The 16,835-nt window shown below is 36.1% G+C and overlaps 2 protein-coding genes across 9 annotated transcripts in view; both read right to left on the bottom strand.

Annotated features, from left to right (window-relative positions):
- Positions 1-9,401, bottom strand: part of mtmr3 (myotubularin related protein 3) — a 43,093-nt gene extending 33,692 nt beyond the window's left edge. For all 5 annotated transcript variants that reach the window (XM_065248266.1, XM_065248270.1, XM_065248268.1 and 2 more), the window contains exons 1-3: positions 9,245-9,401; positions 3,230-3,310; positions 2,559-2,635 (exon numbers count right to left, since the gene is read on the bottom strand). In XM_065248266.1, coding sequence (XP_065104338.1) covers positions 2,559-2,561 — 3 coding nt within the window. In that variant the 5' untranslated portion in view covers positions 2,562-2,635; positions 3,230-3,310; positions 9,245-9,401. The remainder of the gene's footprint in view (positions 1-2,558; positions 2,636-3,229; positions 3,311-9,244) is intronic.
- Positions 9,402-14,633: 5,232 nt separating this feature from the next.
- Positions 14,634-16,835, bottom strand: part of cux2b (cut-like homeobox 2b) — a 194,298-nt gene continuing 192,096 nt past the window's right edge. For all 4 annotated transcript variants that reach the window (XM_065248261.2, XM_073816201.1, XM_065248259.2 and 1 more), the window contains one exon: positions 14,634-16,410. In XM_065248261.2, the coding sequence (XP_065104333.1) occupies positions 15,714-16,410 (697 nt within the window). In that variant the 3' untranslated portion in view covers positions 14,634-15,713. The remainder of the gene's footprint in view (positions 16,411-16,835) is intronic.

Genomic DNA, 16,835 nt, shown 5'->3' with positions numbered 1-16,835 from the left:
TCTACATTTAAAAGAAAAAGCTGGCAATTCTGGCTATAATTTCATTCTTTTAATAATTTCTTTATTTTATTTTATTTTATTTATAAATCACTGGGTTATCTGATGTTTCTATTTGGCTTGTGTTTTGTTTTCGTGCACTTGAGGCATTTTGCACATTTGTTCTGCACTTTGTTACTTCTGACCTTATTTTATTAAAAAACATGTATTTATTACAAACGTAAATTCTGATCTAATTTAAGTCTGTACATTTTGGATTGCTTTTCGTTGTATAGATTTCGCACTATTGCGTGCTGGCTGGCTGGCCAAGTTTTTAAAATGTATTTAAAACATAGTGGTTATCTTGTCAAACTACAAAACAGGTAAGCCGTTTCTTTAAATTTCGGTGATGAAACGGAAAATATCTGCACCGAACCTATTTTATGCCTGACACGACTGTCTTTCTTGTGATTTAATATGGTCGGTGTTCACTTTCAAATGATAGAAAAGAGATTCCTGAAATAAATAATATCATCCGGTCTTTCTGTATCTAAAGTGAATACAGAGATGATCAAAGTCAAAGCAAGCAAGCAGGTATTTCTGTGCTAAATGATAACGCGTAGTGTCTATAAAATCATTAATTTCAGTGTTTTTCTTGTTATAAATTAACGTTTAATGAATTTTATATAAAGATTAGTTTTTATCATTTACAGTCACAATCACAAATTATTTGTCATTTCTCATTTGTCGGGTTCTTTTGGTCATGACTGCTTTGACGCGCTATCTCCATATTAAATAAAAACACTAAATTAGCCGAGGTTTCCAAGGCAGGATCACCTTTGTTATATTTTTTAGGTTTTACTTATCAAAATGTATTTTTGTGTGATGTTCTGTAGATCGTGGCTTTAAAATGTTATGAGGAATAATTAAACAAATGTTGCCTTACATTTTACCTTAAAAAAATATATATAAATGCATCGTCAGTTTTGTCTTCGTTTATTACTTGAAAGACAGTTTTGGTCACTTTATGTTTATGTGTGCTGCTTGTGAAAGAAAATAAAAGTTATCAATTTGTACGTGGTCTGACCCCCTCCCAACCCATGCACACACACATAGATATGATTCGACTATCGGTCGACTATGAAAAGATTCGACAATTCTGATTCGAACATGTAAATCCTAAGTCGAGGACAGCCCTATTATATACACGAGGAACTTAGATGCAAGTGTCACTAAACACCACCTCAGTCAAAAAATGAGATAATGATATTAACCGAATGCTCTCGGCACGCATTATACGTTCATAAAATTCTTTCGCTTCAAATCTGCTTAATCCCAGCCTCAGGCCATTCAGAAATACAGATTTGTTGGCAAAATCCATTAAGAGAATTTTCATTCAAGGCTTAATCCCAAGCAATTGAGATATTTATGAGAGTGACTTAATAATAAAAGTGAATTAATGTCTGACAAATGTAGGTACTGACAGGTAATCTTTATTAAATCAGTGGGTAAAGATCTGAACACGGCGTACCAAAAACCAGATGTTTAATAATGTCACTCTCTTTTGGACAGTGACAGCTCACCTGAGATGTGGTGCTAAAGCTTTATTAACTTAATTAAAATCAACAATAACAAGACATTAATTAGTCTGGTAATAAATTAGTCTGTTACTAATTTGCAATTCAAACCTTAAATCTCATTGCAGAAACCAAGCAAATAAGCAATGCACTTAGGTGACAACTTCGATCTGAAGCCGGCCAAGTAATAAAAAGTTTATAAACCGGTCAGGTAACAGATCATAGATGTTTATGTATGTGATTGCTGGATCATTACTGTGTCTATCTGTGCGTAGAGCTGACAATGGGCATTAACTTGGTTCAGTACACAAACTAAGGGGGCCGGGCCAGGGGGCCGGGCCAGGGGGCGACCCATTGTGGGCACGGGCACAGAATTACAGTGCACACACAGACAGAAAAGCCAATAAACAAGAATACACATAACTCATTGGGAATGTGTAAACAAACACATCCATCAGCATTCACACAGAGACCAGAGAGATGTGTTAAACTGAATTTTGGTTAGGTTAGTCTGTGCTGACAGTGTAGAAAAACACACACACACACACACACACACACAAAAATAAAGAGTTGGGTTAGCTACTTTATATTGATTTTTACCATGGTGAGGGGTTGATAAAATGACTGTAACACACAGCATCAGCTGGCTTATCTTTATCAATATACTTTTATAGACAACGTTAAAAAAAACAATTTAAGTAATGCATTTCCTCTGTGTATCTTTAGGCTGTTTAAGGTTTAATATCAGCCATTTGGTTATGTCTTCGATAGAGCAAGTTTTATAACCAGAAGCACACTAGTGACATTCACACATCTCCTGTCTGTTTGTTTGTTTGTCTAAAGAGGACATTGATATCTGCTGAGAAAGCAGTCCGGACGGGACTTTGACACATTTTAGCTGATTAAAAGCCTGTGCAATCAATGAATAGCTTCCCATTTAGTGTTGCAACCACTGTCTAGGATATGCGCAGAAGGAAAAGAGATATTTTGGTAATGTTTCTTTACCATAGCCCCGTGAAGGAGTGTGGGTGCAATGATTTCTGTCTTCTGCGGCTTGTTCCCTCTTCCTTGTTCACTTCAGTCTGTAAAACAAAACAAACAAAAAATATAACAAGTTCAGAGAAGTACATTATAGGGCTGCACTATATATTGTTTCAGCATCGACACCGCAATGTGTGCATCTGCAATAGGCACATCGCAGAACATACAGAACTTGTTTCTCAAAAGAAACACTATTTTGGATCCCTTTGCCAGTGGGACATTACATAAGAAAGGTTTAATATGGCAAAAGAAAATCACTTACTGTGAGAAATCATACAAAAAAATGTAAGGCAGAAGTTAATTCCTTTTGAACTGAGCTTTTATAAATCATCTGGTGAAGTCATCCAGCATTTTCATATCGCAATATGCATCGCAGGAAAACATAACATTGTTCCCCCCACTATCGTGCAGGCCTAGTACATTCAGAAATATTTTTTAACATTAAATTCAGCTAAAAAGAAAAATTATTATAAAACATTATTAAGATACCAACAAAATACTTATTTATTTACTTGTCATTACTATAAAATGGTTCCTCTGGTTCAAAAAAACCCTTTGCATAAAATATGTAATACTCAAAAGGCAAAATTGTATTATGTAGCTATATTTTCCATCAACATGTGTGTGAATCTTACCAAATTCCTAAAGCAATGAGGTGATGTTTGCTTTTAATAATCCTGTGTTACCACCGTCACTGAGTGTTATGACATTGAAACCTGTAAGAAGAGAGAGAGAGAGAAAATAAACGAGACCATAATTATTGCATAACATCTCTAACAAAATGGCTTTTCACACTTAAAGGCAAATAAAGCTGTACTGGTGGTGAATCTGGTGATGGTACTTTGTGGGCAAAAGTGTGCTGGTGGGCATCTGAAAACATGCAGGAATGGACCACACAGCAACTCATTTTTAAATTTCATAAGCGATTACAGATCTACATTTCCAAATGACTTTACTAATTGGCTTAAAGCCTCTTTAAAGATTGTTTTCAAATTAACTTTAAAATATGAATTAAAAAAATTATGGTAAACAAAACAAAATTTTAATTTCCATTAATATAAGTGAGTTTGTATTTGTTTAATTGTTGTTGGGTTTTCATAAAAATAGTAATGAACCACAAGCATATGTTTTAAAGTAAGGTGAAATCCAGGTTTTTATTACTGTAATAATGTATATCACCACTTTCATATCATAATGGCTTATTTATTTTGTTAATAACAAATAATCTTAATATTCATCAAGGTCTAAAGCTGAAGATTAAAATTAGTTTATCTGTAACAAAATTGTCTGCACATTTCTGAAGACTCAATTCATTTTGTTAATTGATATTTTTACATTTAAATATGTTTTACTTTTTAAAAGCTGCACAACCGTTTTTTATTTAAGGCTTAAAATATCTACATAAAAATATTATATTTATATATATAAGTAAAACTCTGTAGTAGTGTGTGGCTTTTGCACTTTTAAAAGTACACTTCTACATGTGAATAATACCCTAATTTAGTGCCTTATTTAGCTATAATATGTGAAAAAATCTAATTAAGTAAATATTTATATTTTATCTGATTAGTCGATTAATCTAAAAATAATCGACTGATTAATCGATTATGAAATTAATCGCTAGTTGCAGCCCTACTAGCATTTACGGTTTAAAGCTTAATACACAACGACAAAAAGCCACGGACTTGTATTTGTATGAAACTAGATTGGTAACAATAAGACAAGGCTTATACCTTGCACAAACACCCCAGTATTTTGTATACTAAAAATATACAAAACGTATCTTCTCAGTAAGCTTATCAACCAGCAACACCAACCAGTTTTTATATCTTTTCTATGAAACTAAGGTACTAAATATTATTATCTAAACATGCACTGAGGAATAAAACAAAACTCGAAGTTATCACAGACCAAACAGCAACAGTCAACAGTGTCTTGGGTACAATTTTAGTGCCCCTGTGTGTCTCCTGAGTGTCATAAGGAGGGTGTGCATTCAGTTCATGGCCAGAAGGTGACATCCACAACCAAAACTCAGACACACGCTACCAATGGAGGCCACATACAAACAGACTGGAAACTACTGATAAAACATATCTCTTATAGACAAACTCTCATGTTTACTACAACTGAGGGGTGATACGGGAGACTGTCACAACACTGTCACATGAGACTACATTAGTTCATATGAAATTTTTCCACATACAAATAAAAGTATTAAAATAACTAGTCAGTTAGAGACTTGCGTCTTGACCCCGAGCAAAACATTTTCATACTGGCTTATATTGAAAAACAGGCAGAAAGTTCTTCTTGAACACAACAAACTCTATATCACGGGGGTCGCTGTGACAAGCGGTGTCTTTCTGGAGAAATCTCAACTTGCATTCAGGTCAACTGACTGCAGGTGGGCAGAGGAACCTGTCAGTGTGTTTCTGTTCATCTCAGGTGTCACTCCTACAGTCCTGCAGGTCAATCTCATTGTGCGCTCATTTTTAAACAAACTCTACAGTGGGGCTGATTCGCTTTCACTATCGTAAAAAGCATGCAGCATGTAGAGGTCTGTATCACATTTACGCAATTTTTAATTCATCCCTAATCTTAACAGCTAGACAGGTATTAAAAACAGGCAGATGTTTGGCATGCTTTTATGTTCATTTGCAGGTATTTAAATAACAGCAATGACAACATCTGCTGAATTTCTCAGACTCTACATGGACAATTCCTTTACAAAATAACTACTGTACTTGTGATCCTAATAAAACCTGGCACTTAAATTTGGTCCAAAATGTATCTTGACACTCAGGCCAAAGTTATTGTGTGAATTGCATTATACAAAACACAAATGTGATGCAAAACCACAAAAACAGTCATAGGGGTAAGCTTTATAAATCATCAAATGTGAATGAATAAGTTTTCCACTGACGCGTGGTTTGTTAGGATAGGACAATTTTTGACCGAGATACAACTATAAACGATGAAATTTTAACAATTTGAAATCTGACGCCACATTTGGACCGCCAGTGACTTGCAGTAGCAGAGCGACACAATCTCATTCATTTCAATGGAAGCTTGGCGACTTCTGGCGACACGAGCGAAAATTATCATTGTGACCGAATGGGCGTGTCCAACGACACAAGAAAATTAAGAAAAGTTTAATAAATGATAAGCGATTTTCGGGTGTGACTTCCAATGGGAGCTGGAGTGGACGGTACTTATTTGTTGATAACAACCAGATTTAAAAATGCCCTTATTGAACGAGACGGGCGACACAGTGAGAAAGTCGCTGGCGGTCTCAATAAGGGGTGATATATTTACATGAGGTGTAATGCAGGACTCCAGACTAACATTTGAGAGAGGCTGCACTGGCACCACCAAGTTGTATGTGGCAACCAGTCACTGGGTAGTGTAAAAACCAAAAAATAAACATTTAAACTAAGTCCAAACATGTTAAATGCATTAATAAATTCATTACAAATACAGATAATTTTGTTCTTTGTATACATAAATTATTTTTATTTTATATATTTATTTATTAAACTTTACCATACTCTAAACATAAATTTGCCTTACTGTAAACTATTAAACTTACAATCAACTTTTCTTACTTTGTTGTAAAAGCTTTAGGCTACTTTAAGTAAAGAAATCACATTCTTGTGCTGTAATCACTACAAAATGTCTCCATGAACTCTAAAGATAACATTTGGCCAGGACTTGTAAACTCTAATCTGAGGTACTGAGCACAATGTTTTACATATTTTCTGACTTCTAGCGTGAACAAACAGTGTACAGCGCTATCTTTAGGCTTTCATTGATAAAACTAAAGCGGCTGATCTCCGCGTCTTTAGTTTCATTTTGCGAGCGTGTGGAAGTTGCGCAAGCTTATTTCATCTATTGCGCTAATATAAAGGAGAAAGCTTTTACATACACATGTACAAAACAATGTGCAGCATGTTTACTTACAACAAAAGCAGCGGACTATGACATAATATTATGCAGAAACTCAACATGCACAGCAAAAGTTGTTACATTTTTCAGGCAGCTCAAAAAGTGTGGCTGCATCCGAAACCGCATACTTGAACGGTACGTACTGAATGAGATGAAGTACCTACTTCTTCGTGGATAACTCCTCTCCGGGGGCATAATGGGATAGTGAAGTGTCCGTCATATGCACACTTCAAAATCTAACTGGAAGTAGTAGGTCATCCGGGTACTTTTCGCATACTGTTTTTGAAATACTATGTTCGGACATACTACTCGCCTACTGCTTTTCGCTTACTACATAGTATGGAAGTAGGCGGCTTCGGACGCAGCATTAGTTACATTTGAAATGTTGAGACAATAGATAAAAATTTTCAAAGTACAGAAAAAGGTGTTAGAGTTTAATAATAGGGATGCCACAATTCTCAATATATTATTGAACCGTTCGGTTTGACCCCCACGTTCCAATATGCGCATATGAATCTCACTGTTTCTGTTACCTAAGCATAGAATAATTTAAAAACACTTTAATAGGCCAAGGCATCAGAACCGAACCCGAACCGAAAACTAGTGACGCACCGATGTATCGGCCGCCGATATTTGATGAATTTGAAACCATCGGCATATCGGCAATAGCACGAGAAAGGCCGATACCGATTGTTTATTAATGAACTGCATAAAGAAATCATAAAAATTGAGTTAATGTTGTTAATAAAATAAATGCTGAATAGCAAAAAACACCTTTGAAGGTTGTCATGCTGTCTTTTTATATTTGTTTTAGCTTAATTTGTGCCTCTCTTATTATGTTGGTCAGTTGAATGTTAATTAGATTCAATCCATGTTCAGTAAAAATAATTTGATGCAGAAATAAACTAGCTAATAGACCAACTGTATAGTATTGTATGCAAGTGTTTAATATTGGTATCGGCATCCGCCAGAAGTTGTCTGTTTAAATCGGTATCGGCCCAAAAAAATCCTAACGGTGCATCCCTACCAAAAACCGTGAACAAGAACCGAAAATTGTATTGAACCGTGAACTAAGTGTATTGTTGCATCCCTATTTAATAAGATACACTACAGGTGAGGTTTCTTTACTAATCTATATTTTAACCATATGAATAACAGTTGCTTTAGTCACTGCAAAACTGGCGGTAACACTTTACAATATGATTGTATTTATTTACTAATATTTATTAATGTTAGTTAATGCTAATACAACTGTTCTATAAATGTTAACTCATTGTGCATTAACTATTGTTAACAACTTTTAATTTAAAAAAATTTTAAGTAAATGCTAAAAATAACATGAACTAAAAGTAATAACTTACTTAGAGGTGTTATCCATTGTTAGTTTATGTTAGCTAATGCATTATCTAATGTTAACTAGTACAACCTCAGGCTTAAGTGTTCATTATATTCCATCATTGGTGGAGATCAGCTGCTTCATTCATAAACTCAAGCACACCCCCCATGTCACTTCAGTTCACTGACCCTTAACACGGTTACAGATGTGCTGACACACAATCATTCAGATTGTATCTATACTTTAGCATTCATAAGCCATGCATGTGCCTGATTCAGCCTGCTTGGCTGATTCTTAACCAGATTAATTTCATTCCAGTCAATCACAACACGTCATGACTCAGGTTCACCACACATGAGAAATCTGACACCAAAACAAGAGCAGAAGGTTCCTGCAAAATCACCTATTAACCAAATGCAAACAAAACAAATACTCGTGTCTTCAGGCCTCTTTAAAAATTGACCATGGTGACCACCAGCCTGGACCAAAATATAGTTTTTGGTAGTACAGTAAACGCTAATACCCATCACTGTCATAAAAGCAGGAAATAAATGAATGATTATGTTAGTTAGAATAGATATCTTTTACGGTTTGCATGAGATCTGATATCATTTTTATGGCTGTATAAGACACAATAAACGCTATAGTTTGTACCATAGTGACCACGAGAAAATTGCATTACAATCATCACAACAGAAAATGAAACCAAATGAAAGAATGATTCTGAAAGGAAAACCCAACTGTCAAACAACCACGATACGATCATAGTATTCGTCTAAAAATCTATAAATATATTCACTTTTGCCATGACGATTTACAAATCCACATTCAGCAGTACATATATTACAATTGTATTGCAACAGTGACTGATGCCAACTTTTGTCGTAATAACAGTAACTGAAAAACTGTTCTGAATTTTGGGGAACTGGTTGCCAAGTGATGACCAAGGAAAATGTCTCTAAAATGGTTTAACATGGCAAATGTTTGTCAGAAATTGGTTACCATGGCAAATTTCCATAAGGGACTCGATCTGACTGTCTGTCAGTCAGTCAGTCAGTCGCGCGGCGGCTGATTCACTGACTGACTGGAGCGCGAGCAAATTAACCGACAAAAATCGAGTGGAAATGTCGCGTTTCCACCATCTAATGTGATTAAGTTTAAACGAGACGCCCTTTGCAGCACAAAGCATCCTGGCGAGATGCCATTTGAGCCTTTAAAAGAACCAATTTTGACGTTTATCCTCAGCAGAGGCCCGTTCGGTGTCTGATGTTGTTGTTGTTGTCGCGAGGTAGAGGGCGGACCCCTCAGATAAGGCCTGAAAACACCACAAAAAACAGCTGCATCCCGGCCCAAAAGCACCCGTTTCACTCACCTGAGGGCGGCCTGTGAGGCAGAGCGGTCGTTCGCTTTCTTCCGAGCCGCACAAGAGGAGATTAATGAAGAACAAATCGACAAATCGCACCTCGTAGCCATTTGCAGAGTCGGCTCGTCCCACTGTGAAACCCCGTCGTCATCACAGCCATCCCGACGTCATGACGCAACTGCGTACGTTGTGTCACTCCGGTCGGAAGAGTAGAGGAGGAAGGGCTGATTTTATTTAATTTTAGTTATTTATTTGAACAAAGCCAGGGGGTAAATCAAACATTACAGAAATATACAAAAAGTTTCACTTTTAGCTTATAATTGTTTTCTTATTACTTGAAAAAATGTCTTCATATACAAGACTACATTTGCATTTATGAATATAATTTTTTCCATAAATGTATAAAATTAATAATAAAATATTTTTCATCTTATTGTAGGGGACCTTTGTAAAACCAAATAAAGGAAGGCTGATTATGGATGGGAATGATGTAATAAATCGTTGGGGCCAATAGGTGTGTCCGACTACCTACAGTGCTGCACAGACCCAAGCGTAAGAGAAAGTATCGCGAGAGTGATTCGAAAGCAGTGCTTTCGGACCGATCGCGCGGTACTTTGGAGTCATACGCTGATCGATCTGCGCAGCGCCGCGTAAAGTCAAGCACACCAACATAAATTATTTAACAAAAGTCTCATGTTTTAGTAATGCTACATAAAGAGCTATATCAATGAAAATTATAGACACTAAGGACTGTATTTAAAACAAAGATAAATGTGTTACACGTTTTAAATAACCTTATATAAAACAGATTTTAAATGAATGTGAAATAAGAGCCTTTGAAGTAGGTTTTTTTTAAGAGTTGAATTTTAAGAGGGGAGACCAGAGTATTTATTTTGTTGAAACACCCATCGTATGTGTAAACACCTCAACTTTTAATTGCATTTAATTTTTATTTTGTCTAAATGTTAATTTAAATTTCATCTTTATTGTTTTCACCTAATCACCCACCAGCCAATACAAAATAAAAGTCTTGAATTTAGACAGTTTTAAAAATGGGTGTTCAAACCTACATTTAAAACTGCTAAAGACGACAAGCATTTGTGCAATTGTCTCAAAATAATTACTGCGACATAACCTTTGTGACAACCTCTATGTGTGACATTTCGTCCTCTGTTTAAGATTTTGAGGTAATAAAACACACACACAAGAAAGGTTTATACAATTATGTACTGTATTCAATAATGACTTGGTACATATGTGATTAAAAGACACATGACATTTGACATTTATTTGTCCTCTCTTTAACAACCAAAGCTTTAAGTGCTCTGCCATGGTAAGGTCATGGGAAATGTGCGCAAACATACCAGAACGTTACAAGAAAAGTAGGAAAAACCTTTGACAGAGTGCATTAACTACCAGTATTTCAGCGCAAAAGAGCAACAACCAGAATTTTGCCTCTTGCTCGTGTTTCAATTTCATACGCACCACATGAAGTTCGTCTCTCATTCACGAACTTCAAACACACATACACTAAATCATATGAAGCAGATCTAACACACATTTTCTTCAAGTTTGACGTTTTTAAGTCTTCAGTGAAAAGTTGAATATATTGAAATAAATCAAAAACCAGTGTTTCTGAGGGCTCTAGCATAGTTCATATTTAAACATACACTCAAGCACCAGAGATAATGAAGTAATCTTGTTTTGGCTGATTTTTAATTATTTAATTTAAACACGCCTTGTGACTCAAAACTCACTTATTATTACAGTATTTTCTATTATAACCTGCAGAATGTGAACGCTTTCAGTGCTGATTTCCTGAAAAAATAAAAATAGAATAAACAAATAACATTCTCAGTCTTTTTGAAGGAATAAAACAAGCATGCAAAATTCAACTGTAAAAAGTCAAAAATGTACAGTACAGCAAAACAAATGAAAATTGTTCAGGTCATAAAAAGTGTTCATATCTATCACACAGACAACAACATTCGAGAAAAAAACAACAGCAGTTGAATCAGCATTAAGCGTTTCTAAACTATCCAGATTTTGTTACAAAATTCACATGGTTGGTTCAGGCCCGTTATATAATCATAATATGAGGATGTATGTAACACCTATACTATTTCCATACTCAAGAGATGATCAGTCAAATGAAATGCTCAAATAGATTTGCATTTTGCTGAGAACATTGTTGAAAGAGATCTGGAAGCAGATGGCGATTAGGAACAGTAAACGTTGACCAGCGGTGGACCTGACAGGTTTTGTAAAGCTTAGAGAAGCAAGTCTACCCTGAGAGAAGTTTCTAAAACATGGGCAAGCTTGCCAGACACCCCTGGCTCTATGTGTTTGGTTAATATAACTGTACACTTTTACTTAAATATCATCAGCACGCTAGTTTCAAGGACCTAAGATATATCCTTCTCAGTAAATGTGTAATATTTATATATATCTATATACATAGGTTTGAGATCCAATGCTCAGTACTATTACGACATGTGCAAGTGTTTTCTTACAACCCAAATAAATTAAAGGCAAAAACATGTGAAACACAAATTTTTAGTCGTCTTCAATTCGATATTCTAAGTGCTGCGTGTGTTTTTCCTGTGAGGAAATGTAAATATTGAGTATTAAACATAAAAAAAAAGAGTATGTTGAAATATAAATAAAAACTATTTATTTACCAGCAGCGAAACACATCAGTAGTACAACTAGACTGATCAAATTTATCTTTTTCTTTTTAATAATGTTAACAGTCCAGATTATACATGGTTATTATATTCAGATTTTGAATGCGTTACTTTAATCTCTTAAGGGCAGTGGTTCTCAAACTGCGGGCCCCCCTTGGGGGGCAAGAGAGGGTGGCGGGGGGCCCCAGTTTTATTACATTTAATAAAATACATTAACTTCTGTGTAATTAAACATCGGAAAAAAAATAAGGCTACTAACCAACAGCACTACATTGTATAATTTAATGTTTAAGTTCTGAGTTTGATATTGTTTTATGTCATGGATTTTCTTTAGGGGGGCACAAAGAGATGCACCTTAAAGGAAGGGGGGGGGGTTGAAAAGTTTGAGAACTACAGCTTTAGGGTAAGGCCTGAAATGACACAAGCACCTGTTGTATTCTCAATGTTTCTGTAGGGGGCGTTAAAGTGTTTTCATCCACACTCAGATTTTTCTCACGATCATAAAGAGAAACGGTTTAAATCTTGCTGGGCAAGTTAATTAAAGTTAGTTAAACTGTCAACATGTGTATACCCAACTCATCTGATTTACACATTTGTAGGTAACTCCAGTGCCCTCCTTCAGTAATGAGGTGTATTACAGTAATGAAGTGCTTTAAACTATTTCAGACATTTTCACAACTTTTTTCCCTAACCACATGACCCTTCTCCAAAACCAACACAAGCCAACTTAAGGGTAAAATGATTGACAGACAGGACTATCATACTTGTCCGGACTATCAGCATACATCAGCGTGGATCATGAATACGAACTTACTATTATTATTACAAAGTGCCGCAGAGATGACGTATTTTTGTAGGCAAAACCCAGAAGTGAGTTAAAGGCGGGGTGCATGATCTCTGAAAGCCATTGTTGACATTTGAAATCACCTAAACAAACATGCCCCTACCCCAACAGAATCTGGACCTTCCTTTGATAGACCCGCCACAAACATATGCAACCCAGGCAATTATGTAAGTAAGACACCTTACTGCTGATTTGCTAAAAGTGTGTTTTGGTAGTCGGCACGACAACCTCTATCCAAAACGTTTTTCAGAAATTGTGCACTCCACCTTTAACATTGTTTTTTTGTATGGGTTTTTGTTAACTTATTCCAACTCAAACTTTTTTTAAAGTTGCCCACCAGCCTTTTTTGTGATTTTTACAAAAGTTTCACAAAATGCCTACTAGAATTTTTTTTCTTTAGATAAATAAACAGAAATATATTAAATTAAAGAACAAAAAGTTGAAATAATCGCAATTGAATTTTTTTATTTAAAATTTTGTTAAAGATTAGATTCAGAACCATGATCAAAACATACACAGAGTTTAAAAGTAATTAAATTTGTTTTTTCTTCCTTTTTTTATAAATTGGGTAAGAGCGGAATTACAGATTATCGTAAAAACTCATCAGGAAAGCGGCATTGGCAGGGAAATGTTTATCTTAATTGACGAAATAACTGGTCAATGGCGTGAAAGAGTTAAACACCTTAAATAAGATCTTGGGTTAACATAAGCTTGAAAATTTTTTCATGTTTTATTTATTCTACAACATAAAACTTTTTTCAGATATTGTCGGGACTTTAAAAGTCATCATGCATGAAGATCTCAAAAACAACGCATCATGGGTAAAATTCCCAACAAACATTCATCCTCAGAGTTTTTTCTTAATAGGGAACATGTTTTTAAACGCGTTTAATAAAGTTTGAAAGAGCTGTCAGAAGCTTGGTGGTGATGGCGCTGACGCCTACGGTCAGCTTTTTATTTCTAGTAAGCACATTTAGACTTCAAAATTCATAAAAGTTGTGTTAATCTCTGAAGATTATCTTTCTGAACAAAATGTGTCAATAATTTTTGGGATAATCCAAAAGTCTATGGGGAAAATAAATAGGCTTTTTGGTGAGGGATCCAGTGTCCCGCTAAAGGGGGTCGCACACCGGACGCGAAGCTCAGTGCCGCGGCATTTAAAAAAAATGAAAACATTGTTTTCTATGAGTATACGCACACCGGCACCGACAGATGGCGCCTGTCCGCGGTGCCTAGCTACGAATCAGGAAGTTGCTCAAATCCCTGTAGCCCCACAGACCGCCACTCACATAGTTTAACATTAAATAACAACATATTTGTCCCAAATCATTAACGATTAACATTGGCTGCTAACATATATTTTGCATTTTGAAGTAGACCCTGAGCTGCGCGTCCGGTGTGCAACCCCCTTTACTTCCAGGTTGGTCTAAAAAGAATACGTCATCTCTGCGGCACGCCATTGAAGTTCAGTGAATTGCCTACAGTAACAAGTATGAAAATCTCTAAAATTCAGTGTATGAAAAACAAGTGCTCATGGGACATAAATAAACCAAATAAACCACAATTTCTTATCTGACTTTGACTTCTCATCTTTCCCATTTAAGTGCAATTTTACCTTCCTGCTAAATGTGTTATAAACATATTTAGGAAGTGACATCATAAAGACACTTCCGACCCATGTTCACTATATTCTATCAGATGCCCATATATATATATATATATATATATATATATATATATATATATATATATATATATATATATATATATATATATATATATATATATATATATATATATATATATATATATATATATATATATATATATATATATATATATATATATATATATATATATGCGCGTGTCAAGAACTTTGCTGAGACACAAAACTCATGCAGGAGAAAAAAAGATGGACAGAAAGCATGGCGTACTGTACTGTAAGTTTCCACACACTTTCCACAACTGCATTAATGATCAATCAAAATATATACATGCTTACAATTCCCACCCCACACCTCCATCCGGGGTCTTTGTTCCCAACGCAAACACACATTACATATCAGACCAGTGGTGGTGTATTGGGAAGTACAGGTACCCGAAACCACACCAGCCCGTGTGCGTGCATGTGCACGTGAGAGATAAGCTTTCAGGGATAGAGAGGTAAATGTATGGTAAGGATATGAAACCTGAAAGTATGTAAAATGACACGTCGTTCACCAAATAAAAAACGTTTCTATCATTGGACTTTTTTACATTTCCTTTTTTCTTGTTTTTTGCTGAGAAGTTTTTCTCTCTTTTTTTTGTAGTATCTCTCAAGTATATCACAGGTTACTAGCTAAAGAGGAAATCGAGGGTAAATTCTGTTCCATGCTACATCTTGTTCAGAAGGCTATTGCAGACGATATTTTTTCTACAACACACACAATCCCACGTTGTACGCTTGTATAACAAAAGTTCAAAAACATGTCACCGAAAAAACTAAATACATATGCAGTGTTCACTATTTAGAGTCTTTTAGGACTATCCCTCGGTCAATATGAAGCTGTCGCACATCACTTGACTTTGATGTCCCGTCTTACAGACAAAAGTTGGAAAAACTGCTATTTAAAAATTAGCAAATTTGGTCATTGTCTCTATTTCGTTTAGTCTTTTTTTAAATAAGTAGTGCTTTTGATGGCTTAAGACAGAGGTCTTTTATTCGAATAATCTCACCCAGTGGCAATCTACCAGACGTCAGTGTGCATTTCATGACACTGTAGCTGAAAAGTCTCCACGTGTTTTCTCTCCATCGTTGTTTAGAACGAAGCCTAGCTAGTGCTGTCACATAGATTTCAAAGTTATTTTATCAAAATACCTAAAACATGTTTATAAATATTAGTCTGCTTTTTTAAAATTCAGACGATAATGTTTTCGAGCTCCCCGCGAGGGTTCTTACACTCCGACTTTAAAATTCCCATTCGAGCGTTTCCTCCCTGTTGGCGGCTCGTTCCAGCCGATGGATGATGTTGTTGAGGTTGGCCATCTTCTCGTTGCGCCGTTGAGTGCTTTTGTTGAGTTTGACGTTGAGCGACGGTGACTCAAGGCCGTAGTTGGGCAGATGATGGCTGGGGTTTGTGCTGATGGCGGGCAGCGATGGGGAAATGGGGGCGGAAGATGATGGGACGGGCGAAACGGACATCATGAGGCCGGGCGAGGACGCGGCCGAGGGCGAGTTGAGGGACACCTCCAGACTGCCGCGCGACGGCTCGGACGAAGCCTTGAAGCTGACGGGGTCCTCGGACGACTTCTCCAGCTCCTCAACCAAGCTGTTCCTTTGCGTCCCCTCGGCCGGAATGTGACCCTGACTGCGGCCCGGTTCCTCATCCCTGACGCCCTGGAGACGGTCCGGGTCGCTTTTCAGCTGAGAAAAGAACTTCATCTGTCTCAGACGGAAGTCCTCGTCTTCTTCCTGATCGTTTACTTCTTGTTTGACTGCGAAACATCGGGGATCAGCGCTGAGAGGGCGGTTGGCGGAGAGCTGCTTCCTATCTTCACGATCAGAGATGGGGCTTTGGGATGCCAGAGGAGAACAGTTGTTGTGCTCGGCATCCGTGTCATTGTCTTGCAGTCCCTCCATGAGAACTTCCCGTCTCATACGGGACCTGTTGAGACAGTGACATTCAAAAAATAATATATATATTACATTGCAATTGCCTTGTTGTGACCTTGTTGTTATTAAAATTGGCTGAGAATTCAGTAAAAAAAAGTCAAAAAGAATTGTATTGCATTACATTGTGAGAAACATCTATATATCTATATCTATACACTGCAAAAAATTATTTTCAAGAAAAAAGATTCTTAGTATTTTTGTCTTGTTTTTAGCAAAAATATCAAAAAATTCTTAAGATGCTTTTTCTTGATGAGCAAAACGACCAAAGAAAATAAGTCTAGTTTTAAGACAAAAAAATATAAAATGTAAGTGATTTAGTGCATAAAACAAGCAAAAAAATCTGGCAATGGGGTAAGCAAATTTTTCTTGAATTTAGTGTTTAAGAAAAATTTTCACGATTTTTTGCTTAACCCATTG

This window comes from Paramisgurnus dabryanus, chromosome 11, assembly GCF_030506205.2.
Source record: "Paramisgurnus dabryanus chromosome 11, PD_genome_1.1, whole genome shotgun sequence".
Taxonomy (NCBI): Eukaryota; Metazoa; Chordata; class Actinopteri; order Cypriniformes; family Cobitidae; genus Paramisgurnus; species Paramisgurnus dabryanus.
The sequence above is the reverse complement of the archived record's forward strand: the minus strand, read 5'-3'. Positions and strand labels throughout refer to the sequence as shown.